The following is a 27,730-nucleotide window of genomic DNA, read 5'->3' as shown; positions in this document are numbered from 1 at the left end:
TGAGCTTAAGTTATTTACTTAAAGTTCTCTGGAAACATTTAGTGGCTAAAACTGAAGAACAAACTTTGGTTTCAACAGCACGGTCTTTTGTTTTCTTGCTCCATCTCCTTCCACCTTGGTCCCCCCTCCCTTTTTTTTTATTGTGTTCTCTCTTTAAATGCTCAATTTATTGCAACCGTATTTTGGCTTGTATATTGTAACAGTGCCTAAAAGTACAACACCCGCTGGGATGCTTAATTCTTTCAGCCGGACTGGATTAAGAGATGCCTAGTGCATTAATGAGGCAGACTTTTGGGCGTATCTGCGAGGGCTTTCTTTTTCAGAGAGGGCTAATTGAGGAAGGAAGACCTGCAGGAAAAAACAGTAACGTATCATGGGCCCAGGTCCTAAACTGATACAAATACCAAAGGAGAAAGCCAGCAGAGCGACAGTTCTCTCTGCTGTCAGATCCACCCAGATGGAGCAACCTCACTGGGCCGTCCTCCCAGGACCCTCTCTGGTGTGATGATGGACAGACAAGGTCTGATTTCTGGCTGTAAGACATCACCACTGTCCCAGGGCTTATTACCACTCTCCTGGAGGTCTTGAAATCTCACCAGTTAGAAATAGCCTAATAAATAGGGGAAGGCATACAGACTGCAGGTGGGAATTATAGCAACAATGGAAAACAAGACTTTTCATTACTTTTGGAAAAGTTACTGTTTAGGGTTTAAATATATCCCACATTTTCAAGTTTCTGAGACAGAAAGGTAAAAGGGAATGAGGGTGGAGAGAGATTTGAATTTTGTTAGAAAAGATAACCAGGGGTACCTGTGTCGAGGCCATGCTTGCAACCAGGAGGTTGTAGAATCTCGACAGAGGTACCATCAGTGCCAGGTGCAGAAGCTTCCAGACTCTTCTTTTTCTTTTTAAGTGAAGGTTGCCAGCCTGGAAAAGGTACCTTTATTTGAAGAAACCAGTTTTTGAGAACAATTGTTTCTCTCTTCTTTTATGCTCTAGAGATTGTCTTTCACAGATGAAATTATAGGAGAGAAAAGAAATCACAATGCGTTCATTAACAGTATTGTTTTCTTTGTTATTTCGAAATATTTACCTGCATCCTAATAGCCGCCATGGTTTAATTGGTTAACTGTTGGTAATGGTGCTAAATTCTACCATTACTACAGTAGTAGCTTTCAGAAAGAAGAATTGTGATGTTAGCAGCTCAGTTTTGAGAAAAGGCCTTTGCCGCTGTTTTAATGGTCAGAACCACCGTGCCGAATTCTGAGTGTCCAGGTGGGATAGGGCTCTTGTACATAGCGTCTGGCAGGAAGAACATGGCCAAGCCTGATAAAGGTAGAGCATGATGGCAATTGGAAGATCACATGACCAGTAAAGGTTTGTGAAAGTCCCAAGAGCTGAATTGGGCTGCTGCGATGCTACTTTAGCTTGGCTCATTTGTGTGATGCTTTTTATTCTGGATTGCCGCTGTGTGCTAAGTGTAAAGGCATGTATGGGGGATAGGAGAACGTGCAAATCAGTAAGAGGGAGATTGTTCATAAAAAGACAGTAAGATGTGTCCATACCATGTTTGATGTAATGAAGACAGCAACCAATGGTAGGATGATGGAAACGGTGGCGTGAAACGAATTCCCTGGCTGGGGAACCTTTCCTGGGGTGATGTCAGGATCTGGTCATGTGTCTGTGTATGCAAGGTCTTGAGGGCAGGGAATGATGCTGCAAGGGTGAGATGAGACATCTTGTCAGTGCTGACCCCCTCCCCCGTTCTTTTGCCTGGAAAAGCAACTGACCATCCTCATAATGTAACTAACACTCTTGAGATGAGTGTGTTGTACCAATGGAAGGTATGAAGGCGTAATGATCTCATGAGATCTTTTTCCTAGCAAACTCAACAGAGAGAAGTCTATGCCCAAAGCTTGCTACAGTAAGTGTATTGTATGCCTTTCACCTTGGGCAACTGTTTTGTTATGGTGACAAACAGTCAGGAGAAGCAACTTAAAGCAAGTAAATGTTGCTTACAACTTACAGCAGGCTTCTGTCCTGACTGGTCCCATAGCCATTCAGTCCCAAAGAAACACACAGAGGTCTACATTTAATTATTAATTGGTTGGTCTATTAGCTCAGGCTTCTTATTAATTAATTCTTACATCTTATATTAACTCATAATTCTTGTCTGTGTTAGCCATGTTGTTAACCATGTGTCTTAGTACCTCTTCTTCTTCTTCTTCTTCTTTTTTTTTCATCAGCAATACATTCTCCTCTTGCTTCCTCTGCATCTGGGTGATGACTGAAAACTGAGCCTTTCTTCTTCCCAGAATTCTCCAATTCTGGTTACCCTACTATACTTCGTGCCTGGCTACAGGTCAATCAGCATTTTATTAAACTAATACAAGTAACAAGTCTTTACAAAGTACAAAACCATTGTCCCACGGTTCTTCTCCCCACCCCCGTTTTTCTTTTCAAAACAAGAACTCTGAATCTAATCTTCTTCGATTAGCATTTTTCCTGACCATTATCTATAACAACTTGTAACCAATACTCTAACAAAGATAAACATTCATAATCCATTTTTGGGGAATGTGGGCATAGGTTTCTAGGCTACTTCCTGTTGATTGGGGGGTGCTGATAATCTTATGGGGACCTAGTGAAAATTTAGAATTATTATCAAGTCTTGAGTAGAATATTGTGTGAGGCTTCATCATCTCAGCCAGCAGTCTTGAGGTTGTTTGGATGTAGAATTCAGAGGAAACTCCAACAGAGGTCTTCTGAAATGTTGGATCATCTGTGCCATCAGCTCCTATTGGAGATAATTTTCAGGGGTCTTCTTTGATCAGACATGATTTTTTTTAACCAAGAATGAATCCCCAACCTCTTATTCCTGTGGAAACAAAGGCAAAACCTCTTCTCCAAAGTAATATCTTTTGACTTAAAATTTGAAGTCAAAACATTTTCAAAATGTATATGTTGGATTAATCCAACAGCATTTATAATCAAATGTCTTTTTTATTAAAGATTTATTTATTATGTATACAGTGTTCTGTCTGCATATACACCTACAGACCAGAAGAGGGTGCACAAGATCGCATTTCAGATGGCTGTGAGCCACCATGTGGGTGATGGGAATTGAATTCATGACCTCAGGAAGAACAGCCAGTGCTCTCAACGACTGAGCCATCTCTCCAGCCCCCAATCAAATGTCTTTTAGCAGCTGCTGCTCCTTCCTCAGTCACCAAACAATTCAAAGAGAGCACAAAACCATATAGTATCCAGATCCTTTGTGTAATTTCCATCTTTATATGGCTTTATTTTAAACTCTATTTCTTTTATTTTTAATTTATGGTTTTTTCAGACAGTTTCTCTGTGTATCTTTGGCTGTCCTGGAACTCATGGAGATTTACATGCCTCTGCCTCCAAAATGCTGGGATTAAAGATGTGTGCTGCCACACCCAACTATATTCTCTCTCTCTCTCTCTCTCTCTCTCTCTCTCTCTCTCTCTCTCTTATCCTTTTTGTCTTCTCTCTCAAGCCTACACACATTTTTTAACACACTGTAAATCATTTAGTGATTTTTTTTTTGTCTGAATCTATCTCTACTGCATATCTCTCTTTTTCTGACCACATGAGTCTTGAATTTGCTAAACAATATGGCTAGGATAAAAGCCGTGATTTTGCCGGATGGATCCACCCTATTCCTTAGCTTTCTGAGAGTCTAGCTTCATGTTAGAGTTATTGGTGGGAGCCATATTTATTTCCACAACTGTATGGAGTTTCAAGATCCCTGCCTCCACCAAAAAGCATGCTGTCAGCTATTCATCAACATCATTTAAGTGTTTGGTGGCGGGGCCTCTAAAGGAGTTGCAAAGTTTTTGCAGCTAAAACTGAGTCAGGAAGTCTCTCTTAAATGTGACACACTTCCTCTAGCAAACAGAGCCCACACAAGAAAATGCTGCTACCAAGAAACTGTGCTTAACTCTGTGTGTGTGTGTGTGTGTGTGTGTGTGTGTGTCTGTCTGTCTGTCTATCTGTCTGTCTGTCTAGAATTACTTCCCAAGCTCTCTCAGGTTTTACGTGGATATAATTGTCCACTTTGGTGTCATTTGATGACAGAAGTTTCTGTCCCAAAGAAACACACAGAGGTCTACATTAATTATAAACTTGTTGGTCTAGTAGCTCAGGCTTCTTATGAACTCTTATAACTTACATTAACCCATAATTCTTGTCTGTGTTAGCCACGTGACTTGGCACCTTTTATCAGGGAGGCGTTCTCATCTTGCTTTCTCTGCATCTGGGTGAAGACTGTAGACTAAACCTTTTTTCTTCCCCAAATTCTCCTATTCTGGTCACCCTACCTAAACTTCCTGCCTGGCTACTAACCAATCAGCTTTTTATTTAACCAATGCAAGTGACAAATCTTTACAGTGTACAAGACTATTGTTTCACAGTAGGTAAGGTAAGGGAATAGGCACACGCACAAGGCGTCTGATAGAGATGACAGTCCTGGGGCAATCTCAAAAACACAGAAAGGTCACTTGATCAACAACTGTCCAGGAAAAGATTTGTGAATGTCTTAAGCGATGAATTGAGTCACTAGGGAACTTCATTAGGTGGGTTCATTTGTTTATTTTTTTTTAATGTGCCAAGTGCAATGCAAAATATGAAGGACAGGGTGACAAGAAACACAGGTAGAAATCCTCTCAGAACTTTGGAATGGGGGAGTGAGGCATAATCAAGAAGCCAGTGGAATGGGTCCTGTAGTGTCAGATATGACAATGACTATTAGGAAACGATATTACAATAATGGGAGTGGTGGGGGCGGCAAATCTCCAATGACTTCAGATATCTTTTGGGGGAGACAAGTACTGGAGTGAGATCTGCCCCCCCCCCCCCCGTCAGTGAGCAGAGCCTTGAGGGCCGGTGACCAAGTTGGAAGGAAGGGATGGAGTGTCTGTCTGGAAGCCTATGCGGGCAGGCAAGAGGGATGAGCTAAAGCCACGGCTGGAGAGCAGGCTGAAAACTGTCGTTGTGGGTCATGGTTGATTAGGTAAGGATGAGGGCTGAGGCTTCGTGTCTGTGAGTGGGTCAGAAGGTGGGTAGTTACGAGTAAGAGTGAGACTATGCATGAGTGCTTGTCACAGAGTCTTAAGGCAGCTTATGGAACTAGGATACGGAAATGTAGTTCCCATGACCCGTGACGTGGGACACCGCAAAACGCATTGTCCAGTTGCATCCTGTTAGAGGTGGAGTAAAGTCTGTGGTCTAGATTGAGCCACTGAGTTCTGCCATCTTCTTTAAATTGAGGGGCATGGCAGGAGTACCTCTGAGGAGAACACCAAGCATTGCTAGATGTGGGGATACAGGAAGGTCAGGACTCCTTAGACAGTAGACTGCTTTCATAAACCAAAAGTCAACTGTGGTTTTTTTTTTTCCATACAAATGTATGCTCTTTATTCTAGAAAATGTTTTCAGTCAAGAGAAGTTAACGTTCTGCCAATCAAGGTTGATAGAGAAAAGAAGTGTGTGTAAATGTTCACTTCTTTGATTAATCATATATTATCTTCTCAAAGAAAACCTCGCTCAGATGTGGATGGAAGGCTCCCGAGAACGTGTTTAGGCAGAGACTGAGCAGCGCTGTATCGGGCAGGTGCTCTTCATCTCTTCGGAGGCTGATTTGGAAGTGTGTAGTCTTTACATCCTATTAAATTTTTGAAAGATAAACTGATACAAGAGTGATTTGCCAAGGCCAGCAGCTCTTCCTTTTAAAACCTTGGCTCAGTGTACACACTGAAGGGATGGGGGAGTAAGATAAAAGCATTATAAATATGAGGTTAACTGAATTCAAATAGAAGGTTCTCTCAAGTTATTGCATTCCTTAGAAAATAAATACATTGAGCATATGGTTAAGATTGATCAAAAACGTATTCTGTATGCCAGTGATTACTTTCCCATCTGTGATTAAGGTTTTCTGTCTGCATCTGGTTTTCACATTATATTTCTGTAACAAGAATCCTTTATATAGCGGAGTTCACTTTCTGTATTTTCTATTAGCTGCAGCTTGAACCACTGCACACATCGCAGATTTAAACATGTGCTTTGCATTACTTCATACCATTGAGAAAAAGTAATATTTGTTTGGGAATGTATGTTTTCCACAATTTCCATGGTAATACAGCACGTTGAGCCTTTTTAATAACACTCTCCTAGAGCTACAAATTGTTCGAGGCAGTCTACCCTGACTGGAGCTCAGCTTTCAAACTTTCCTTAGTAGATGTGTGTGCCCCCTGCCCCTACCGCATGAAGAGGTTTTGTGTATTTGAGGGCTGAGGGTTGAACAAAGAAATTATTAAAGATAAAGAGAAATTTTGAAATTTTCTTGTCATGGATGTGTGATAGAAACTTTACCGCGGAACAGGTACACACGTGTTTGAACATATTAGTCATAATGTTGATTGCCGTTCACTTTATTGCCATTCATGTGGGAAGAGTTTTTAATATGTTAGATATGTGAGATACAAATATACTCCAAATCCAGAGATTAGCTAGCTTTTTTTCTCTCTCTTTCCTTCCTTCTTTTCTCCTTTCTTCCCTCCCTCTTTTTCCCTTCCTCCCCTCCCCTCCTCTCTTCCTTCCCTCTCTCCCCTGACTTTCTCCTTCACCTCTACCTCCCTTCCTTTCACAACGCTATTGATGGCTGATGGCGGTACAGCATTTCACACATAAGCCGTCTAAGGCAAGGGCTGCTGCTGAGCCACTTTAGGTTTGCATTCTGTGGCGTTTGAGTGTGTGTTTGTGTACTCTGCTAACATTTAAACGTCGTAAATGTGTACATGGGAAACGTTTGGGAGCATTGTCTTTCTGCTAACTCACCTTCTGAGTCCTCCTTACAATAGATTCTGTAGCTGGGTTCAGAAATGTAATACTGTGTTCTGTCCTACATGGCTGTTTCCCATCATGTAGTTTTTCTCTCAGACGTTTCTTCACGTGATAATTTTATATACCTCAGAATTGAAATTTTTTTGTTTTTGGCTAGAAACTGGCCTAAGTTTGCATGTATGACAGAGGCAGATTAACCCCAGGGTTAATTTCCTTAGCTTCATTTCTTCAGAGAAGACAGTCAACTGTGGCCCATACTGACCCACAAGGAATCATTAGTTGATGTCTTTTGTTGATAGTTTCTCTCTGAGGTCTTTGTTGACAATTGTTGAAGGAAAAAATAATTTCATAGATCACGACTAAAACCTAAAAGAAAAAGTCTGTCTGCTTTCTTCTTTGCCCCATTTTTTTGAGCTCCTGTTTTGACTTTTATTTATTTAATTATTTTTTGCCTTGGCATTGGAAAATGACAAAGTTGGTTTCATAAGGAAATATATTGTATTCTCCAGCTGTAGTCCTATTTAGTATTTATAATTGTATTTATTTTGTATTTTTCCCGCCCACAGTATTTGAATATTTATATAATTAGAATACATTATAAATATCTATGTATCTTTGTTACTTTCTATTTGAAGTATTTCTTTTGTTACTTGCTAATAAAGATATTAGTTTTCATAGTAAATTAGACGTTTTCAGTTTCTAACTGATTGCTTTGCTGTTCTTTGAGACAATTCCCAGCAAAGGACTATGAACCACATTTTTCCTATTTTGTGAATATTTTATTTTATTTGACTATAAAGAGCCAGAAACAACCATTGACTCACAGATCCACATGATGGCATATAAAAGGCACAGAAAGTGACATGGAATACGTCTTTGAAATATGTCAGAGTTGGGCTACTTAAGCTGTTTCAACTCATGACCCTTTCTGCCTGATAAATCTTTGTGGTTCTATATATGTAAGTGTATAAAATAGCACAATAGATTAAGAACCGATAATAAGTTATAAAGAATGCTATTTAATTTTTTTTTCAAGACATGGTTTCTCTGTGTAGCTTTGGAGTCTGTCCTGTCACTCACCCAATGGACCAGACTGGCCTCAATCTCACAGAGAACCGCCTGCCTCAGCCTCCCAAGTGCTAGGATTAAAGGCATGCGCTACCATCACCCGGCAAGAATTTTATTTTAAAATAACACTTTGATGCATACTTCTTCCTTTTGCTAAAACTGAAAACGGATTTGGTTACTAATACAACTTGCTTACATAAAAAGTGAAATCTTGGCTGAGCATTTAACACTGCAAGGTTTAGTGCGTCTTCTGCATTTTTCAGAGGTGGTCGATGTTTTGATTTTGTGATTATCAATACTGAGAATGCCGCTTTGCAGAAATTCATAGTACAAAATAGCAAAACTATGTTTAGGGCCATTTCAGAGATTGTTGAAAAGTTTGCCCTTATCCCAAGCCAAAATTCAATTAATGATTTTCTTTTAATGAAACTCAAGTCAGCAACTCCAACATCAGTTTTCTGAAACCAAATATGCATGCTAACCCTATCCAAGAATACACTAATACACTAATTTGATACATGCTGAAGAGCTACATTGAAAACTATGCAGCCTTTGTTTTCCGTAATTAAACCCTTCTGCTGTTTCTAGATAATCAGAGAACTTCATGTGTCCAGTAACAACGTTGCACTCATCGTATGCCACAACCTCTAACCTGAGCTGCGGTGTTTCAGGCAGCAGTCACTGGTGTTGAGGGATGCATACCCAGCACACAGGGCACATGCATGCTCAGCTAAGGCTGCAATGAAGCCATGTGTAGAGCATGGGCAGACAGTGTCAAAAACGCCTCCATCCATGTGGATTTGAGCTTTTAGTTAAATGTTGACTCGAGTTCTTTCAGACCTCATATAAGGTTGCAGCCCACAGTTTAAGTTTACATGAGTGTATTTACCAACTTAAATCCCTAAGAAGTAATTAGTATAAAATACAGCATCATTTATAGTCATCATTTTTGAGATTGTTTTTCTGAAGCTATATTCTTTTGTTATTTATTGAATTTCTACTTTACGTACATATGCTTTCTTAAGCTTTTATAGTTCATAGGAATTAAGTGGAAAATCAGCGTGTCATTTGTGAGGATTCATACTACTGGATCTAACAGTGGTAGGTGGGTGGTAGGCACAAAATGGAGTGTTTGAATGGATGAAGAATATTGATTCTAAAGTTGCCAATCAAGCTGGGAAAATGAGAAAATCATAGAGATTTACTAGCTGAGCAGAATGATCCATCAACAGTTTTCTTAACTAAGGTTTCTTTCCTTCCTTCCTTCCTTCCTTCCTTCCTTCCTTCCTTCCTTCCTTCCTTCCTTCCTCTCTTCCTCCCTCCCACTCCCTCTCTTCCTCCCCCTTCCCTCTCTCTCTCTCTCTCTCTTTTTCTTTTTTTTTTCTTTTCTAGAAGCATGGAAGCAAAATTTTTCCTTCTTTCTTTCTTTTTTTCTTTCCTTCTTTCTTTTTTTCTTTCTTGCTTGTTTGCTTGCTTGCTTAGGCTGGCCTGGAATTTATTATACAAATTCTTGGCAATTCTCCTACCTCAGTTTCTTGTGTGCTCAGATCATAGGTTTCACATAACATATCTTGCTTTAATAATTTTTTAAAGTAGCCAATTACATAAAGACTATTCTTCATGATCATCAATTATTTTCAACAATTGTAGCCAATAATGACAGTGTTGGAGCTTCAGAGGGAGGAGAGAGTATGTATGGGTACTTTGTTTTGAAAGAGCTTAACTTAAAAAAAAAAAAAACTTCCAATGTCCAAAGAGTGTTCTAAAGAAACTATACCTCACCAGTTATTTATTTACTTTTGAAATGGGCAGAGGGTAACATGCCTTCTTAAGGTATCCGTGGATGCATACTTTAAAACCAACTTAAAAGAGCTTTGGCCTTCAGAGGGTGTCTACTTTTGAGTCAGATGATTGACAGCTTCAGGGTCTTCTAGGACACCACTTCCAGGAATGAAGGAAATGGGAAGTGTTTGGAATTCTGGCACAAAATAGAAGAGCCTGTGTCTGTGTCTTAAGCAAGCACAGAGCTGGCCTGGTTTATCATGTAAAGAGACGGGTGGGATGCTTTAGCCTGGTTGTGATGTGTACATTTTTTCCCCTTTGTTGTTGTCAATAGAAAGGATTGATCTGTGGGCTGGTGAGCTTATCTGTGTCCCAGTCAGAACAGCAGAGGAAATTATCAGAGCGCTTGGTGGAGAATGATATCTGTGAAAAGGAACACTTGGAGAGCGCTGAGTGTAGTGATAGGTGACTGCCGGAGGAAGGGGAGCTTTGAAGGTGGCCAAGGTAAGGAACAGATACATGTTCTGATTTTTTTGCTGTTTCCTTTATGTGTTGGAAAAATCGCTCTGCCGTTTTCTTCCAATAAGTTATAATTGTGCAGCCTTTCCTCTTTCTTATTCTAGCACCTGTTGATAGAGTTGTGTTTACATTTTAACCACTTATGAGTGGAGTCTCTGGGTGCGGGTTTGGGTTGGGATCAGTATGCCCAAGGGAATTCTGCTTAATAGTTTTGATCTAAAGATATCAAATGATCAATTGCCATTTTTTTTCTGTTTCTTGCTATGTGTTTCATAGCACATCTGTTAAAAACTGAGCAATACTTGGAAGAGAAGAGTGAAACTATGCCATAATTTTTGTGTTTATTGAAATGAGGAAATGGTGTTTTCTCAGCTTGTTGACTGAACAAGCAAGCAAGTAGTTTTCAGTTTATGATTTCTTCTGATGGATTTTGATTAAAAAAAAAACACCTTGAGGTAACCATCACTTCCTGAGCAGAATTCTTATCTGTAGATGTATTTTTTTTTAAAAAAGTTATGTCTGACTTTAGGAAAACACCAAGTATAAACGATGTATATATTGCCACTTGGCTAGAGGCTACAGAATATCTGCCCTGAGCTACGGGCGGGGTGTTGATGATCCTGTAGCAAGCTCTGCTCCAGGTTATGGACTTGATCAGAGGCTCCACTCATAAGGAAAAGCTGTGCTAAGACTGAGCTGAAAGTCAATGCAAACACTGTGTGATACTGGTGCTGGCACCATGCGGCTGCCTAACTTCCTGCAAAGAGGAATCGCAAAATACTCAGTGTCTCCGGCCATTGCTTTGGAAACTTCCCTGCTGACCCCGGTCCCACAGTCCCTGCTCCATGCAGTTCCTAATTCCTCAGAACACTTGCTGGCTTGTTATTTTTGTTGTGGTGGTTGTGGTTTGTTTGCTGTTTGTTTGAGACAGTCTAGCCAAGAGGGATGATGAACATTTGATCCCTGGATTGCCACTTCCCAAGTGGTAGGATTACAGGTGTGTGTCACACAGGGTTCTCATTGGCTTGCCATTCCCGGGAAAGTGTTGGTAAAGGAGTGTCTATTTAGGAGCATAGAAAGTAAAATAATTCCCCATGGAATTGTGTATCCTTTTGGGACAAGTTCTGCAATTTGGTGTCTGTGCTTGTATTTTTCCCCCCTTTGGTCCCTCCTTCATTTCTTTGTCTTTCTATGTGCCTAGTGAGAGACACCACTTCAAAGGAGAAGGCAAGGAGGGCAATTGTGTCACCCAGATGAGATTTCTCTGGCTTCTATCTTCTTTCCTAATTATGGACTCCTGTTGTTAGACTTAAGTTTTGACTATTCTAACCATGGTTGATTAGGCCTCTCCAGTCCTGCACAGAGAAAAAGAAAGGTGCGGATCTTTACTGCAACTCAAAGGAAACAAAGTAATGAGGACAGAAAGGTGCGGATGGTTACTGTAACTCAGAGTAACATCCACCCCTGATTTAGAATTGTTTTTTTTTTTTTTGTATGTTTTAGCATCTGAACAAGGCAGCTATTTAAGAACAGAACAGAACTCAGCGTTTTGCCTTGTTATCTCTATGGGGGTTCAGATTATATGGCAAAAATATCTAAAGTGGTACTTAAATATTGAAAAAGATACTGGATTTAAAAACTCGAGTACATCCTGTAGAGACATAAAATCATCATCTGCCCACCCCATCCTACAGCCATCGTGGTCTCTTCTGGTCACATGGAGTGAATACCTCTGTGGCATGGCAGATGTGAACTGCTGCAGAGTGGGAAAGCCTGTGGCGAGGAACAGCGGCATGGGGCCATGCTCCTTCATATACCTTAGTGTGTCTATCTGTTGTAGCCAGGTTCCATGCAGAATCTCCCCCCCCCCCCAGCTTTCTTTCACTGTGTGCGTGCGTGAACCTTGAAAGCCATGGACGTTATCCAGCTTGTTATGATGACATGCTTTAAAACTTTCAGGTTTCCTTTGTTTTCCACGAAGTGTTAAGAGGTATTCCTAGTTCTTTCTTCTTTTTCATGAAAGTAATAGCTGGATGGAAATGCGAGCTTGAGAATTGAGTTCGCCCAAGAAGCCAAGAAGAACAACCCCACCCCCACCCTTTGCATTTGCAGGCACCTGGAATCCATTGGATTCCTGGAGTTGTAATTTGGAAGCAGACAAAGCAAAGAATTACCAGCTGAAAAGCTGGTGCTCTGAGTGCGAACAGCCTGAGGAGGCGCCAGAGTCTGGTTTGTGTGGGGACTCTGAGGCAGAAAACAGAGCCCAGGGGCACACTGCCAGTGGGAGCTGGTGAAGCTGAAATGTTGCTGTGTTTCACTCTGGTGGCTTTTCTGTTGTGTTTTATGGTTGTTTTTGGTGCTCAGAGTGAACCTCAAGGCCGTAGACATGACAGCCTCACCCTGGACCACTGAACCACGCCCCTAGGCAGGGAGCAGCCCCGCGTGCAGCATCCCCAGCATGTAGCCTCCCCCAGCATGCAGGCGCCAGTGCTTGCCTCTCTAGAGAGCCTGTGGAGCTCTTCTCTCTTAGTAGGTGTTCTTGTGAGGGTTACCTGTGTTTGGAGCCGGTGGGAGTGGTATCTTGCCTGATAAACTTGCCCTTATAAGCTCTTAAGGACACTTCTGACATGGGTCTATTACAGTATTTGGTATATTAAAAATAAAAATCTCTTGGCTGTCAGGATGATGAAAGGAAAGGGTAACAGGAAATTCATGTAGGGTGCTGTGTGTTTAATGTTCTGCATATGGAATGGAATATTTAGGTGCTACCAGTTTTTGTAGATTGCATAGATTCCAGGGCCATATTTGCGTTAGCAAAGAGAATGCCTTATCAGCAATGCCTTACACACCTTTGAGTATTAGTAGCAGAAAATGAAAGTTCATTCTTAAGTAAAATTGCTTTTTTAAGCAGCGCCTGTATTTATTTGATTTTGGGTTCTTTTTTGTTGTGGTGGTTATATTTGAAGGTATGATAGCATTAATGAGCTCTGCCCCACATGGCGCTTTCAGCTTATTGTAGCGTTGCACACTGATCCCAGGTCAGTGTGATGCGTGAAATCAATTTATTTGAATCTCTTTGCCTCTATAGGAATTTGGCAGCGAGCCAGTTGTTTTCATTTAATGTTCTTTGTGTTGAACACAGACAAGCAGGCATGCTTTTGTGTTCTTCCCTCTTTTGGTCTCTGTCTCTTACAGCCAATATTTTGCTCTGTGGATTTTGAAATGAAGGAAGGAAGACTATACTGTGTGTAGGAAGCCTAATCATTGCTTGGTGTGCACACAACTTCAAGTGGGACTTTTTTATCTTCTAGGAGATTTTTTTCACCTTACTGATCCTCAGTGCTGATAGTGGATATAAAAAACACTTAAGAATTTTGTTTAAATAAATTTCTTAGTGATTTTTGGTGTTAATTCCTCGTATTAATGACAATTATCAAAGCTTGAAACAACTGTATGAGTTACTATTAGAAGATCTACTTCATCTGTGAACTAAAGCTATCAGAAACCATTTTTATGAGCATTGGCTGAATTTGAAGATTCATCTTTTAATTCAGCGCACTTTAACACAATGTAGTAATGCATTTTCTTTAACTGACTTTGGTGAAGACACTGCTGTGTGACCTGAGATTGTTGTATGTGAATCTCTACTAAAGCTCTGTGATTCGAATAATTTCTCTTTCACATGTGATGTGATGTCTGGGAGTGCCAAGAGACGTCCTCACCTGTAAGTTCAGATTCATGCATGGATGGGATGTTTTTGTGGGCAGCAGGATTATTTCTGGGTCAGATTTTGGAAGGGGTGGAGAGAGGAAATGCTGGAGAGTGAAAGCGGGCCCTTCTATCGATGTTCCAGGTAGTGCTTGCGGAAGTTGATATGCAGAACCAGGGAGCCAAGGTTTCAGGGTCAGTTCTCACCCAGCAGTCCAACTTCCTTGTTTAATTACCTGAAGAGCAAAACAGTCAGTCTGGTCCTGTGGGAAACCCCAGTATCTCCTGCAGCCTCCTGGCTCTCTGACATCCTGGAAGGTCAGCCCTGTCTGTCCCAGCTTCAGTCTGGTTCAGGCATTGTGTGTAAGAGGGTTTGGCTGTGAATCTGAGATTCCTGCCAGGGCTGAGTCCCCTGCTCATTGCTTCTGGTCTATACTGACAGCTGGCTTGGCTTCCCTCTTTCTGCAAAGGATTTAAACATGTGACTCTTTCCTTTCCTACTTCTGGCCTTGCTGTGGCTCAATCCTTCTCACTCATCTACCACATGTTAGGCAGCAGAAGACCTTAGTTTTCAAACATGTGTGATGGCATCCCTGTGTCTTGCTATTGTGTGGTCAGACTCACTAATCATAATTTCGTGTGGAACTAACAGTTCCAAGATGATTAATTATATGTAAATATTGAATATCCTGTTTGAAGCGAAAAGTAATAGGATTTTTGACATTTGGGTCTTTCTCTGTTTCCTTGGAATTTGAATATTAGTGTTGACATTTACAGTGAGAAGGGGCACACACCCTTTGAGGGAGCTGGAGGTGGTGAGAAGTAATATTGTTTAGCAGTATGTCTAACTTTGGGAAATCACACAGTGAAAACAGTCTAAGAAGTGCATGGAGATGGAACCCTTTGAGAGGTCTCCGGGATATAACAAGACCTTACCTTTCCCCAGAGGAAGTCTGGCAGCTTCCTTATCTATACTGTGGACTGATGAAGTGTCCTCACTTTGGGTGGGGTGCAAGGGTGATTGTACTTTTTCCTTCAGAATCAGAGGAAAGTGTGACTACATGTGTTGCAGTAATTTTGATTTTTCCAACTACTTCATGAGGACTCTGCCATGCAGTGTGAAGGACATTTAGCCTTTAGAGGCATGTGTTTGCCTACATAAATACAAATAAGAGTTGTGGGTGTGTAAAAAGAGCAGTTTGTTCTTCTGAAGACGGCACGAACATAGCTCAGCTCTTAGCAATTGGTTCTGTGCACCTCTTTGGTGCACCCAGTTGGACTTGGTAGGAAAGTATTTGGTGGGAATTATTTTTGAAACTTTTTATTCCTATTACATTTGTAGATATAATGTCTGTGTTTGAGTATTTATGTACTGTACCAGGGGAAAGTGTATAATCATTTAAATGGCTGGATTAGCCTGGTGTCCCTGGCAACAGACCTGGCCAGGTGGTCTGTTACCCAACAGGCATTAAGTCACTCTGCCCGGAGTTCTCTATGGGTAGGCTCGTTCCTGTTTATTTATGTAGCAGGCTGCTGCGTCTCCTTCAGTGTATTTCTCTTTTCAACACCAGCATGCACACGGGGAAAAAAACCATAAAAATATATTTGTAGCCACTGCCAGCATTCCTAACTCATTGTTTACAGACAGACAGACTCTCCATTGCATCCCCACCCAGCAGCCCTAGCACTCAGCTTTGGCTGCTTATCTTTCAGTCCCAGCTTTCTGTAATGCGGGGGGGCTGCTAGCCCTGGGTGCAGTGCAGCAGGAGAGGACTTGGAGAGACTAATGGTTAGAGCTGTGGTTTTCAGGTGAGTCTGCCCTGCCTGCTTAGAGGAAAACTGGCAGACAAGGTGATGTGGAAGAGAGGAGGCTGGGGAGGAGTCACTCTGGCTCAGAGCAGGTGAACAATTGTGTTAGGAACATGCCCTTGTATCAATTTATGGACAGGGATGCAAAAGGGACATTTTCACATAAAAAGTGTTTTTGTTTTCTGAGACGTATAATTAAGGGTAATTGTATTAAGTTGAAGTAAGTGTTGAAGTTTCTAAGTGAACTGAGCCGAGGTTGGAAGATTTGAAGCACTCTACTTACTGTATTATCTATGTTTAAGACTATCCAGCAATGAATTATATTCTGCCTGGTCGTGTGGGGGGGAGAGCTGTGAGTGACGGACACCTCTGGGGTCATAAAACATAAATTTTAAGATTCACCTGGTACTCTAGCAGACGTGCTATACTGAGAATTATTCGGGCAAATAAAACCCATTTTGGAGTGAAATTTGGCAATAGAACTCTTTATAGCTAAAAGTTTTTTGTTTGTTTTAGTAAGCAAGTTTGAATCAATGTAGAAATGTAACAAATTAGTGTATGTGCACAGATTTTAAGAATTTGCAGTGCGGAGAAATAAAGGTGGGCGTTTGCTAGAGATAAAAAGTACTGAGGGAAAAATATGACCAGAGGGGTTAAAAAAAAAAAATCTGGGATCCTTGTATTGCTGTGTCTTTGCTCCACCTGGTGGATTTTGTTGAAAGTGTTTATGTCTGTGTTAATGAAAAGAATTAGCTGCTAGGCAGTTCCTCTAACCATAACAAGAACCTTTCTGTTGATGTTTAAAATATTCCTGTGTTTATGCTTTTTTGTTCTTTTTTTTATTGCGTTGGAAACAATATGTATTATATAGAGTCTATTTGGTTCAAAGTATAATATATGCCCATTTCAGAGGGTTTGGAGAATAATCATCCTGTGAAATCGCACTGCCAGAACCATGGCCATATGTGATCATTTCTAAATATTATGTTTGCGTTTTTGGGGGGTTTGGCCTTATACTCTGAAAGCACAGCTGGCCTGGAACTTGTTGTGCAGATCAGACAGGCCTTGAACTAGTGGCACCCTCTATGCCTCTGCTGTGTTGGTCCTTAGGACCCAGAAGAGAACCTGTTTTGTTTTTAGTTATTATAAAATATGTAGAATATCTACTATTCGGCACAAGAATGATGATGGACATCATGCTGGTTATAATTATTTTTGGATTAATGCATCGCTGAAAAGGGTGGGGTGTCAGTGTTTAGCAAGAGCGTCCTGTCCACGACACAAGGGTAATGGAGATCAAAGGTGCCTTATGAATTCATGGGGTTGTTCGTGGGTTTGGTAGAGTCTGTTGTTTGCTGGCCCTATACAGATCGCTTTCTCTGGAAATCTTAAGGATTCAGTACGGCTTTCATCATCTTATTGTTTTCCTTAGGTCATTATTATTATTTTTTTTAATCCTTTAGATTCTGACAGTGCTGCAACAGAAGGTGAAGTTTGGAGAACAGTGTCTCCATATGCAGGGGATTTGGAGACCTTTTCATTGTCTTTAAAATTGTCATTCATAGTCCTCATTAGCATTTATTGTTGCAAGCCTACAAGCAGAGAATGTGAACTTGGTATGTCATGAATAGCCCCACAGAGCTCTGCAGCCCTCCGACTCTGCCTGCAGTGTGGTATGGGCTGGGCTTTGAGGGAAAGCTGTCCAGATGGCTGCCTGCGCACGGCAGAGCCGCGGGTTTTTGTCTCTGGTGCTGAGAGGAGGGAAAGTTCATTGGAGCATACGCCATCACCCTTGCATTTTAACAAAACTAACTAGCCATTAGTCAGGATGGGAAGGTGGTGACATCGAGACAAAGGTTTCCCATACAGTGTCAGAGGCCTGGTCACGGGGACAGGGCAGGGTAGCTAGGTACCTTCTATTTCATCCCAGTGGGTTTGAGGTTAGAAAATGGGATGGAAATGGAAATGGTAACTTATTTGCAGATTTGTGTGCAAATACATCTCTCAGAGATCTCGCTTTCTAATCAGAAAGTGATGATTTTATTTGAAAGGAGAGTTCTGAAGAGCCAGTATTCTTCGTTAGAGATTAAACCCAGAGTGTTTTTATTTAAACTCTTAAAGAAAAAGAATTTAAACCACCTTTTATGTGGAAAAATCTACTATTAAGAGCATTAGTAGGCTTAAGTTTCATTTGCAAACAATAATGCTCAACCAAAGTGCATGTTAAAGCAGTGTCCAGATTTTAGCGTTTCTTAGATAGTAGAAGTCAAAAGTTGTCTGTTACCAAAAGTATATAAATATATTGTGATACTATAAAGACTGTCACTATTATAAATAAATAATAATACATACAAATAACAGGTTCTATTTACTGCTAGCAAGTAATACTTTTAAGACTTTATTTTACACAAATGCACATAAATCTACATATTTATGTATATAATAACAATCATTTGCTTTCGTGTGTGTGTGTGTGTGTGTGTGTATTTGAGGGTTTCTATCTTTCTCTCTTTTTCTCTCTTTCTTTTTGGAGATAGGGTCTTACTATGTTGCTCTGACTAGCCTAGAACTTGCTATGTAGACAAGATTGGTCTTAAAACTTTCAGAGACGTGACTTGTCTTCTGAGTGTTGTTATTAAAGGTAGGCATCACCATGTCTGGCTAGATAACTTTTGTTGACCAGAGTTTCCAAATCAAATACATTGTTTAAAAAACTGTAAAAATGCCAGGTGTAGAGGTAGCAGTGGTGGTGGCGCATGCCTTTAATCCCAGCACTCAGGAGACAGAGGTAGATGGATCTCTGTGAGTTCGAGGCCAGCCTGGTCTGCAGAGTGAGATCCAGGTCAGCCAGGGCTACCCAGTGAAACCATGTCTTGAAAAAAACAAACACACATAAACAAACAAAAACCTGTCAAAATGTTTGCATGTGCTGCCTTGTTATATAAACATGGTTAAGAGTGGAAAAATGTCACAGAGACTGGATTATTAAGAAGACATTACTCTTGCATTAGTATTAGAGAGTAGAAGATGAAGGTGAAGTGCAGGGGTTGTGATGTCACCATCTAGCTTCCTGCCTCCCACTGGCCTAGAATCAAAGGCTGTCACAAAGGACCACATAACATGTTCTCTGCAGTATGGAGGGGGTCTTGTCCATCTCACTGCAAATGGTCCAAGCCTTTCTGCCTTCATAATTTCTGTATAATCACGAATTGTGACAAGTTTTCTCTCTCCTTTCACTTCCTTGCCTCCTTCTGCTTAGCACTTGGCCCTCTAGGACAGCCCAAGACCCTTTGACCCCATGATGTTTTACACCCTTCAGATTCTTAAGGTGGCAGTCACAACACGGCTCCATTGTCAATTAAGTAAAGTTCTCGTGGTCTCTTCCTGGGTGCCAGCTGACAGTTGAGGAAGTGCAAATGCTTGCCAATCACTCCCCAAAGAAAATACTAGAAATCGTCTGACTGTGTCTATCTCTTTACAGCAGGCATTTATAGGAAAGATGACAGCTCCCCTCTCACCACGATGGAACACTCCGTGAATTTTATGACTTATTTTCTATCCCACACATTTCTTGGGGGTTGGCTGTATCTTACGTTATAGCCTAAAACATACGCCATTTGTTTCCTTGCAGACAAAGTATAATTGGATTTATCTTTGTCAGGAGACAATCTATTATGGCCTTTATTTAATACAGTTTCAAATGTCTTTCAGGGGCAGAAACAAATTAACGTACGTTTTTACTGGGTGTTGTATCTATTTAATCGACTGTCAAAGAGTGACGGGAAGTTAGGAAATCATCCGGAGAGGTCCATCTCCCTCCACCCAACAGCCCCCACATTAGGTAGGTTTGCCCTGTCAGTGGGACGCCTTTAGAAGACACTAATAGCTTCCAGCTGGGTGGAAAATCAAAACCTTTGGGGTCTGACAAAACCAGAAGATTTGAATTTGAAAGCAGAGCTAATGCCTCCATTTTATTTTTTACCACTCGCCCATAAAACATTATTTTCCAATATGTCAGCCTCATTTGGTGGCCAGTGGTCTGAGCTAGAAAGTGGAACAAGCAAGCGGAGAAATCTGGACATTTGTGAGCCCGCCCTTTCAAGCTGGTGCGCCACTTTGTGGAAGGGTCTCCCCGAGAGCAGGGGGGGGGGGGTCTCAGTGGCCATTCATCAATGCTCCTTGGCCGATCGTTGAGTGCCTTCTCATTCAGTTTATCAAGTCTTGCACATAAAAAGTCAGAATAAACCTTATTCGGCATGGTGAAAGCCAACCAGAAGTAAAATGCTCCATTTGAACCCATTTTGCCCTTGTTTTTTTTTCCACGTTGTTAATGCAGCCCTGCTTAAATGAGTGCCTTTATTGGGCCGGTTAGAATATCTGAAACTATTAATTCTCTTGTATTGAATAGCTGGTGGCAGGCCAGAGCAGATGGGGTAGGAAAGTATTTGGTTGGGTGTATTGCTTTCAATTAGGATCAATGAGGTTCCAGATCCTTTGAATTAACTCACTTAATACCCACTGTGTGCAGGCACAGTATAACACAACAGTCTGCAAGAGACGGGGAGGGGAGCTGAGAAGGCCCTGGAAAAGCTTCTGCACAATTCTCTCTTCAGCAGGGTGGAGGTCTCTCTGCTGCAGATAATACCCCTGCATGGCTGTTGTCTGGGGCTGAGTCAGATCTGAACAAAGGGAAGACTGGGCTGTTCTGCTGTGGAAGTGGCGTGGCGTGGTGTGGCGTGGCTCGGATGAGTGATACGAAGTTGCCGTCACAAAACTAGTCACATATTTTTTTTTCTCTTCTTTAATGAGTCCAGCATTTCATTACTGGCTACATTTGCTGATTTTGAAAGTGACAGTTTAGATAACTCTCATTTTAAAACTGCCTTTAATAATAGGCTTCCTATGAAATCAAAAATTATGTAGTAATGGCCATGACTTTCCTGAGAAAGTGCTTAATGGATCATTAATGTATTCTTTGTTGTTTGGAATATATTTTGATTTTCCAAACTATGCATGGACGGTGACACAGGACAGCACTTTGCACTGGAGAAAACTTTTCCAGCATGTGCCAAGCTTCTTTGTCGCTGCTCCTCTTTCACCTGTATAAACACATTCGTCACGCTATTGATTGTCTATTTTTATTGTACGGTTGGAGGTTAGAGATCTTGGCTCCTCGTACTCTTTTTATTAAAGGGTAAGTTATTTCTGTCCGAGTCACTGTATCTATACATATCCAGGTTTCCCAGCTCAGGGAGAGATGCCAAATGGCACCGCAGCTTTGCCTGTCTCGGGGTTAAAGATAGGCATGGGCTCCTTGAGAAACACGCTGAACCAGCCTCCGACGCACGTTCAGCCAGGCCCTTTCTGCAATCAGACTTCTAGGTGAGAATCTCCAGGGATCCAGGTTTTGTTGACGTGGATCAATTTAAAGTGGCAATTACGGTAGTCAGATAACAGCTTCAAAAGCCTTTTTACACACAGAAAAGATACATAATCACACAGCATATGGAAGTTCAATTTTCCGAGCTGTGCTGTAGAGGCGTGGAGTGTACCGATATTAAGACCCAGTTTTAAAACCAGATATCATCCAGTTTTCTTGAAGTGTATTGCATTTTGTCATCTGGTTTTCTATTTTAGAAGTGATTCGCTGTGCATGTTGGTGAAAGGTTGGGTGTCCCACTGCGAGCATGTTTTTCTTTCTAACATAGGGGTAGCATTATAAAAAAGTGCGGTGTAGCACTGAGTGGCTTTTAAAAAAGTGAAAATCTTCAGATTTAGGATTCTGGGTTGCATAAAGGCACTGGTAATTGATGATCACAGTCGTGCCTACTATAACGCTCTCTGCCACCAGAGTGTTTGCGCTTGGTGCTGAACCGAACTGAAATCCATTACACAGAACCTCATTACAAGTGACATCTAACTAAGATGAACAAAAAGATTGGCCTCATAAATAGAGTGTAGACTACTATTAGTGACAGAGTGGAGTAATCATTATGAATTGTAGTCTTTTTACAAGTTGGCTCTGACAGTGATGGATTTTTGAGGGGTTCACTGGCTGAAGCAGCCCTTCTCGGGTACAGTATTCAGGGGTTGTAGAAGTTCGTATTGATCGGTGCTGTTTATTAAAGATGATCTATTTTTTTCGTTTGTGCAGAGTCTGTCGTGTGTTTGTGTTCTGAAACACTCTCGGGCAGAGGGATGGGAAGACAATGGGTAGAGGGAGGCATCACTGCTTGTTTTCATCAGGGGTCTTTTAGAATTTCTTGAAGGCAGCCAGGAGAGGGGGTAAAAAACAAATTGACAAAAGCTTACAGAAACTGTCAAATAAGCAGAGGGCATGTTGCTCACTGCCAGAACAGCAAGGGTTAAAGGGGCCGATCCTGTCTTCATGGTCACTGAGCTGGCTGGTTGGTCAGTCCTGAGTAGAATTATTTAGTAGAATTCTGTGTATCTAGTGGGTTGGATGTGCATTAGAAAGGTAAAGCCTGAGAGATCGACCACCATACGAGCCCTGTGGTTAAAACAAACAAACAACACAGACCCAGGGAAGAGTTCCGAGTGTTAAATCGTACAGAAGAGTTTGAAAAGAGGATGATATTGTCCTCCTGCGTTTTGTGTGTGTTTAGAAACAGGCGTGCAAGGCAGGCAGGCAGGCTTATGTTTCTCCTACGAGGCAAGGATGCCTTACAAAGGACTAAAGAGAGACCGCTGAGAAGAAAATAGCCAGCTTTAGATAAAGCATTGTAACAAAGGCTCCTCGTTTTATATATCATGGTGTCCATTAAAGCTTAATAGGCAGAGAGCCCATTGAACCAGGCTGGGTATGTGTTATTCACAGTCAGGATAAACATCTAAGGGTGTCCAAAAAAAAAAAAATTTCAGAAATCAGGAGGGGAGGGCATGATTATTCAGCTTTTGAAAAGGCTTTAGAGTTAAGATTTTGTTTTTGTCTCCTGTGGATCTCTATGCAAAGCAGAAAAGGGTAAGCTGGAAATGTTTGGAGCATATCAACACGGGATCCCAGGGGATTCGAAGTTCTCCAGCACACTAAAAATGGTTGGATTCCGCTTCTAAAAGACGGGGCTGTTTTACACATGCCATCAGGAAGCTGATGAGATAATACTCCCGGTACTCTGTGCCGCCGGACGGTGAGCTGGCACAACACACAATCTTACAAGATGTTGTGAGGTTGTCCGGGGTTTCCAGATCAGTAAGAGAGCTTTGTGGTCTGTGCCCTTGTTTGTTTTAAGCCTTACTTCCCAGCAATGTCTGTTAAAATTAGAAGTGGAAGGAAGCCTTGCAGTGCGAGTCTTAGGGGCCAGGTCAACATTGCCATCTTTTGGCAAGATAAGGGTTAACTTTGAGCTGGGAAGGGGGTGGTGGTGAATGAATTATTCAGCATTTAGCTTATCTTTCTGCATTTCACTTTCTGCTTTTGGGTGCTCTGGACCCGGGGCGGGAGGTAGAGTGGGGAAGGGGAGGCAGGAGTTGTGATACTTTGCACACACGTCCCTGTCATTGTTCTGCCTGAAGAGACAGGGCTGGGTTCAAGGCCACATGTGCTCCTGTCATCTTCCACATTTCTGCTCCAAGTGCAATCCGGAGTGTCAGCTCTCCATCTGTGTCTGGCTGGCAGGCGCACGCGCCCAGCTCCCTGCCTCGGGCCATGCCGCCCCAGCCCCTCTGATGGTCCTCCTCTCCACCGCCCCGCACATTCCAGAACAGGAGACATGAGCCCGCATCGCGCCCCCTCTTAACACAGAGTCTCGCTTTCAGTGTGTTGCACGCTGGATTCCAGGATGCCTGGTGAGTGAGCCCTCTTTTCTTGCAAAGGAAGGAAGCTTTACTCTCTATCATGCACGGAAAATACCAACTGCCCTGCCACTGCTTTATGGGACGAGGGAAGGGAGAGACTGTGGGGTGGTGGAGGTGTGACTGGGAGGCATCATAAAGAAAGCTATTAAAATCTGGGAGGCGTGCAGGGCATAGAGCAGTGTGCCTTTGAAGCAGAGGGAAAGGGCGGCTGTGGATGGTTTGCCTGAGCAGTTTGCACAGGGGGTCAGCCTCACTGAGAAGGGCTGTCTCTGTTCTGGGTTTCAGGACTGTCTTCTGCACGTTCTGTGTCGGCTATTTGTTTGTGGAGAGAGTTTTTAGATTATGGTGGAATTCTAGGGGAAGGTCTGTGAAGAGCTGTTTACGTTAAAGAAAATGAAGGAAGCTTTGGCACTCGAAGGGATTTCTTACCCTAAATCATAGTCCTTAGATGTTATCACGTAAATAATTGAAATCTGGTCGTTTGGAAGTGTGTTGGATTAGTGACATTCTTGTATCCCTGGAAATTTACTGTGTGACAATTTCCCCGGGAAATATTATCTTTGGAGGCTGGCGTGTTTCTGTGGTTTGCTGCCAAGGAAGGTTCTGCCCGTGAAGCCGGCTGAGGAGAAGGGGCTGTCTCTGCCGCGCTGCTCTGGAGAACTCTCTCAACTGTCCTGTGCAGAGTACAGAGTAGATGAAGGCAGGCAGGGCACGCAGGGCTTCCAGCTGGCTCATGTGCAGATTATTTGGGTAGGGCAGGCAGAAGCGCCTGCGCTTGGTCAGAGTCTGCGCACCTCCCAGATGGTGTTTTGAAACATTATCTGCCAGTTTTCTGCAGCCACAGTTGTGTGTGGGCATTGCCAGTTGTTTGAGGAATGTTTCCCCTTTAGGATCCGTCTCGGACTCCATTCTCATCACCATTGATCTGTGTGTAGGAAGGATGGGTTCGTCCAGGATTGCACTTTGCCTCTTGTTTGAGGGACTAGGGATGCATAAGAGGCTGATCTATGGGGAAGCTCATTTTACTGAAAAGGATAATAGCCGAGGTCCTAGAAAGGTCATTTTAACTCTTTAAGTTTTCATCTTAATTTGCATGTGTCATGTAACTGAAGAGGAAATATACCTCTGGTGTACAATACGGAATTGGTGTAAAAGTACTTACTTGTGTTTTATTTATTTTTTATTCTGCCAGACCATGGAGCACAGTTTCATGTAAATTTTAGAATTCAAATGTTCTCTGTTTTTGTGCTCTTAATAGATGAATGTTACATGAGGTAGCAGCATCCTCTGGAGTCAGTGGTATTTTGGTAAAATAGAACCAAACCCCCTTGTGTATGATACTCAGGGGTGGGGACTGGTTAGGGCCTCTTCTCCCTGTTATTTACATGACTATTAAAGTAATCTTCAAAGCATTGAACTGTTCTTAAGGCTTTGCCCTTGCAAGTTGGCTTTAGTGTTTAGTTGTTAATATCTGACTGGTTCTGTATTGGTGTTCTGAAGTATGAGTGCTCTCTCTCTCTCCGCTCCCTGCCTCCTACCCTCCCTCCCCCTCCCTTCCTCCATGTTAGACAACCTTGTCCTTGGATTCAGTCTATCAAAAGCTGTGACTGTGAGCACCTTCCAGGATGACCATACTTGAGCAGATCTGATACTATTTTTGACACCCATCTGTATTATTATTATTTTTGAATTTTCCATTTTTACCTGGCTTATTTTTCTTTATTCCTTTTAATCTATAACTATCTGTACTCTGTCTCTTTAAGACTTTACCCTTTTTTTGTAAGATTCCTGTATTATTATTTTTTTAAGTCTAGTATCAGATTGAGTACCTCTTAATATGTTTTTAGCATATTTCAGTCCATTAGTGTATATTTATATTCACAGGCAATTTTTTTTTTGCCATCTTGGGGGTAGCTTTGCATTTTTAATAGAATATTCTGTGTAGAATTTTATTGCCTACACATTTAAATATCAGCTTTCTAATTTATTTGTTAGTAATTCAAGTGTCAGAACTGGTTCCTCGTCTCAGACTTGATGTAATAGTCTTCAGATCTAAGATGTCTCTTATAAAGCTGAGAGTCACTAGAAACAGATGTGTGGACTCTGAGCTTATTCAGGCACACAACATCCTGGGAATGGGCAGGTGAAGAAGAAATTTTAATTTTGGCTTTTGTGGAACTGTTTTGAGAAAAGAACACCCCCTCCTCTTGTTAGCGGTTGATAGCACACTGTTACAGAGTGAGCTATGAAACGTCAAAGGAGCTCGTGCAGGCTTGGAGAAATGAGCCGCGCTCAAGTTGCTTAACTCACTTAGAAAGAAATATGACCTCACTGCCCATCACTGCATTTGCTTTTGCTTTTGTTTTTGGGTTTTTGTTTTTGTTTTTGACATGCTGATCCTTGGATATAAGAGAAGGAAATGGAAGTCTGGGAGACCTTGGTGTGTAATATTGTTTCAAGAGAAAGTAACCCCACGTTTTCTGAAATGTTTATGTTTTATCAGTCTTTGAGTACGATTATCAAACAACATGCATTGACCTCCAGAATGCATGCAGAACTGCTTCCTTAAAAGGCCAGTAAGTGAGCACAGTCCCCGGAGCCCAGAAATAGTGCTGTTCTTTCAGAAGATGGCTAGCATTAGGTCAGACCACCCTTTCTCAATGGTTCTGCTCTCCAGATGTGTCGGGAATTTTTTTTTTTAAGTTCAAGTTTCCAAAAGGGGGGAAAAGGGGTTTGTTTTGAAAATCTGGTTTTACTTAAGACATCTCCATCCTGGAGTGCATTTCATAAATTGCCCACATATTTTTCCTAGCAGAGAACTTAACTGGCTGTAATTTTTAACACATGGCCACATCATGTGATATTTTCAAAACACTTACACCCAGCGTTGAGAAGGTCCCTGCAGGAGCGATCCATCCTCTCACAGCCGGCCCATTTTTTAACAGCATATCTGCATTTTCCATTTAGGAGAGCTATATATTATTAGCTTACATTTTTGGGTAGTAAAACAGTGCATTGCTGATTGTAAAACATGGACTTTATTATCTGCTGAAAATTGATTTGGCATTTATAGCCACTGTGTACTAGCCTTGTTTTTCTGTTTTTAACATCAAGGCTTGCAAGCGATGATTTGTGTGTGTATGTGTGTGTGTGTGTGTGTGTGTGTGTGTGTGTGTGTGTGTTTAAAAAAAACCCTCAAAACAAAACCAGAAGTGAAATTGCATGGACAGACAACTGTTAGTGTCCCTTGTAACTGAACATTTGCGCAATGCACCTGGTTATATATGTACATTTTAATAGATGTATGTAAATCCTACTATGCACGAATAAAAACATTACACTCATTTACCAGTACAGTTTCACCTTGCAAGTCAGTTTGCCATCCTATTAGGCTGACTCTTGCGTTTCAAATAAGCCTCATGACAGCTATTAAAGGAAAACTATATGAACCATAAATACCAATTTATAAATGTAGATTATTCAGATATTACTTCTTTGGAACAGAAATTCTGAAGTTTCAACTTCCATTCAAACCCTCTCACCTTATACCTTTCTCTTTTAAATTCTTTTCTGCTAACATTTCTCAGTATTTGGCCTTTCAGTTCTATATGTTTTACATAACTTGAAAGTGTTTAAAGTTTATGTCTCTGTATACAGTCTACTGAAAAATATTTTTGATCTTTTTTCCTCGGCAGGGGGAAAGGAGGGAGGTTATTTATAATTTCTGTGGGTTTCATAGATACAGAATTGAGGTAGAGGCAACCTAAGGCTGTCCTCTGTTGCTTAGAGACTTTCAGGGCAGCCTGGCTACATAGGAGGCTCTTTCAAAAACAAAACAAAAGCAAACAACCCACAAAAAACCCCAGTCGTTCGTTCGCTCATTTTCATTTCCTAAATAGCATTTGCTTAGTGGGCATTATGTCGCCTAGAAATGCCAGGTACTCATCGCCTCTGTGCTGATAGCTGACGATCTCAGAGATGGCGTGGTAGTTGTGATGTCTGAACAGCTTTCTGACTCGTCGTTAGAGCCAGAAGGTTGCTCTTGCAAACGTTCAGTTCAGAGAGGCTGAAGCTGAGGCTCACATGGTCAAAGGGGCCTGTCCAGTCATTCATTCCTAGATTTCCTCTAGTCCCGTTTGTCCGTGCTGCTTCTAAATGC

The 27,730-nt window shown here is 41.6% G+C and overlaps 1 protein-coding gene across 4 annotated transcripts in view; it reads left to right on the top strand.

Annotated features, from left to right (window-relative positions):
- Positions 1-27,730, top strand: part of Runx1t1 (RUNX1 partner transcriptional co-repressor 1) — a 148,226-nt gene that overhangs the window by 19,855 nt on the left and 100,641 nt on the right. For 2 of the 4 annotated variants that reach the window (XM_085676992.2, XM_085676993.2), the window contains exon 2: positions 10,055-10,224. The exons of 1 other annotated variant lie outside the window; for it this stretch is intronic. In XM_085676992.2, the coding sequence (XP_085533118.1) occupies positions 10,137-10,224 (88 nt within the window). In that variant the 5' untranslated portion in view covers positions 10,055-10,136. Of the gene's footprint in view, positions 1-10,054; positions 10,225-23,389; positions 23,563-27,730 lie in introns of those variants that run through there. One more of the 4 variants, XM_085676995.2, reaches the window with a different exon arrangement.

Source organism: Myodes glareolus, chromosome 16 (assembly GCF_982192425.1).
Source record: "Myodes glareolus chromosome 16, mMyoGla1.1, whole genome shotgun sequence".
Lineage (NCBI taxonomy): Eukaryota > Metazoa > Chordata > Mammalia > Rodentia > Cricetidae > Myodes > Myodes glareolus.
This window is presented reverse-complemented; position numbering and strand designations above follow the sequence as displayed.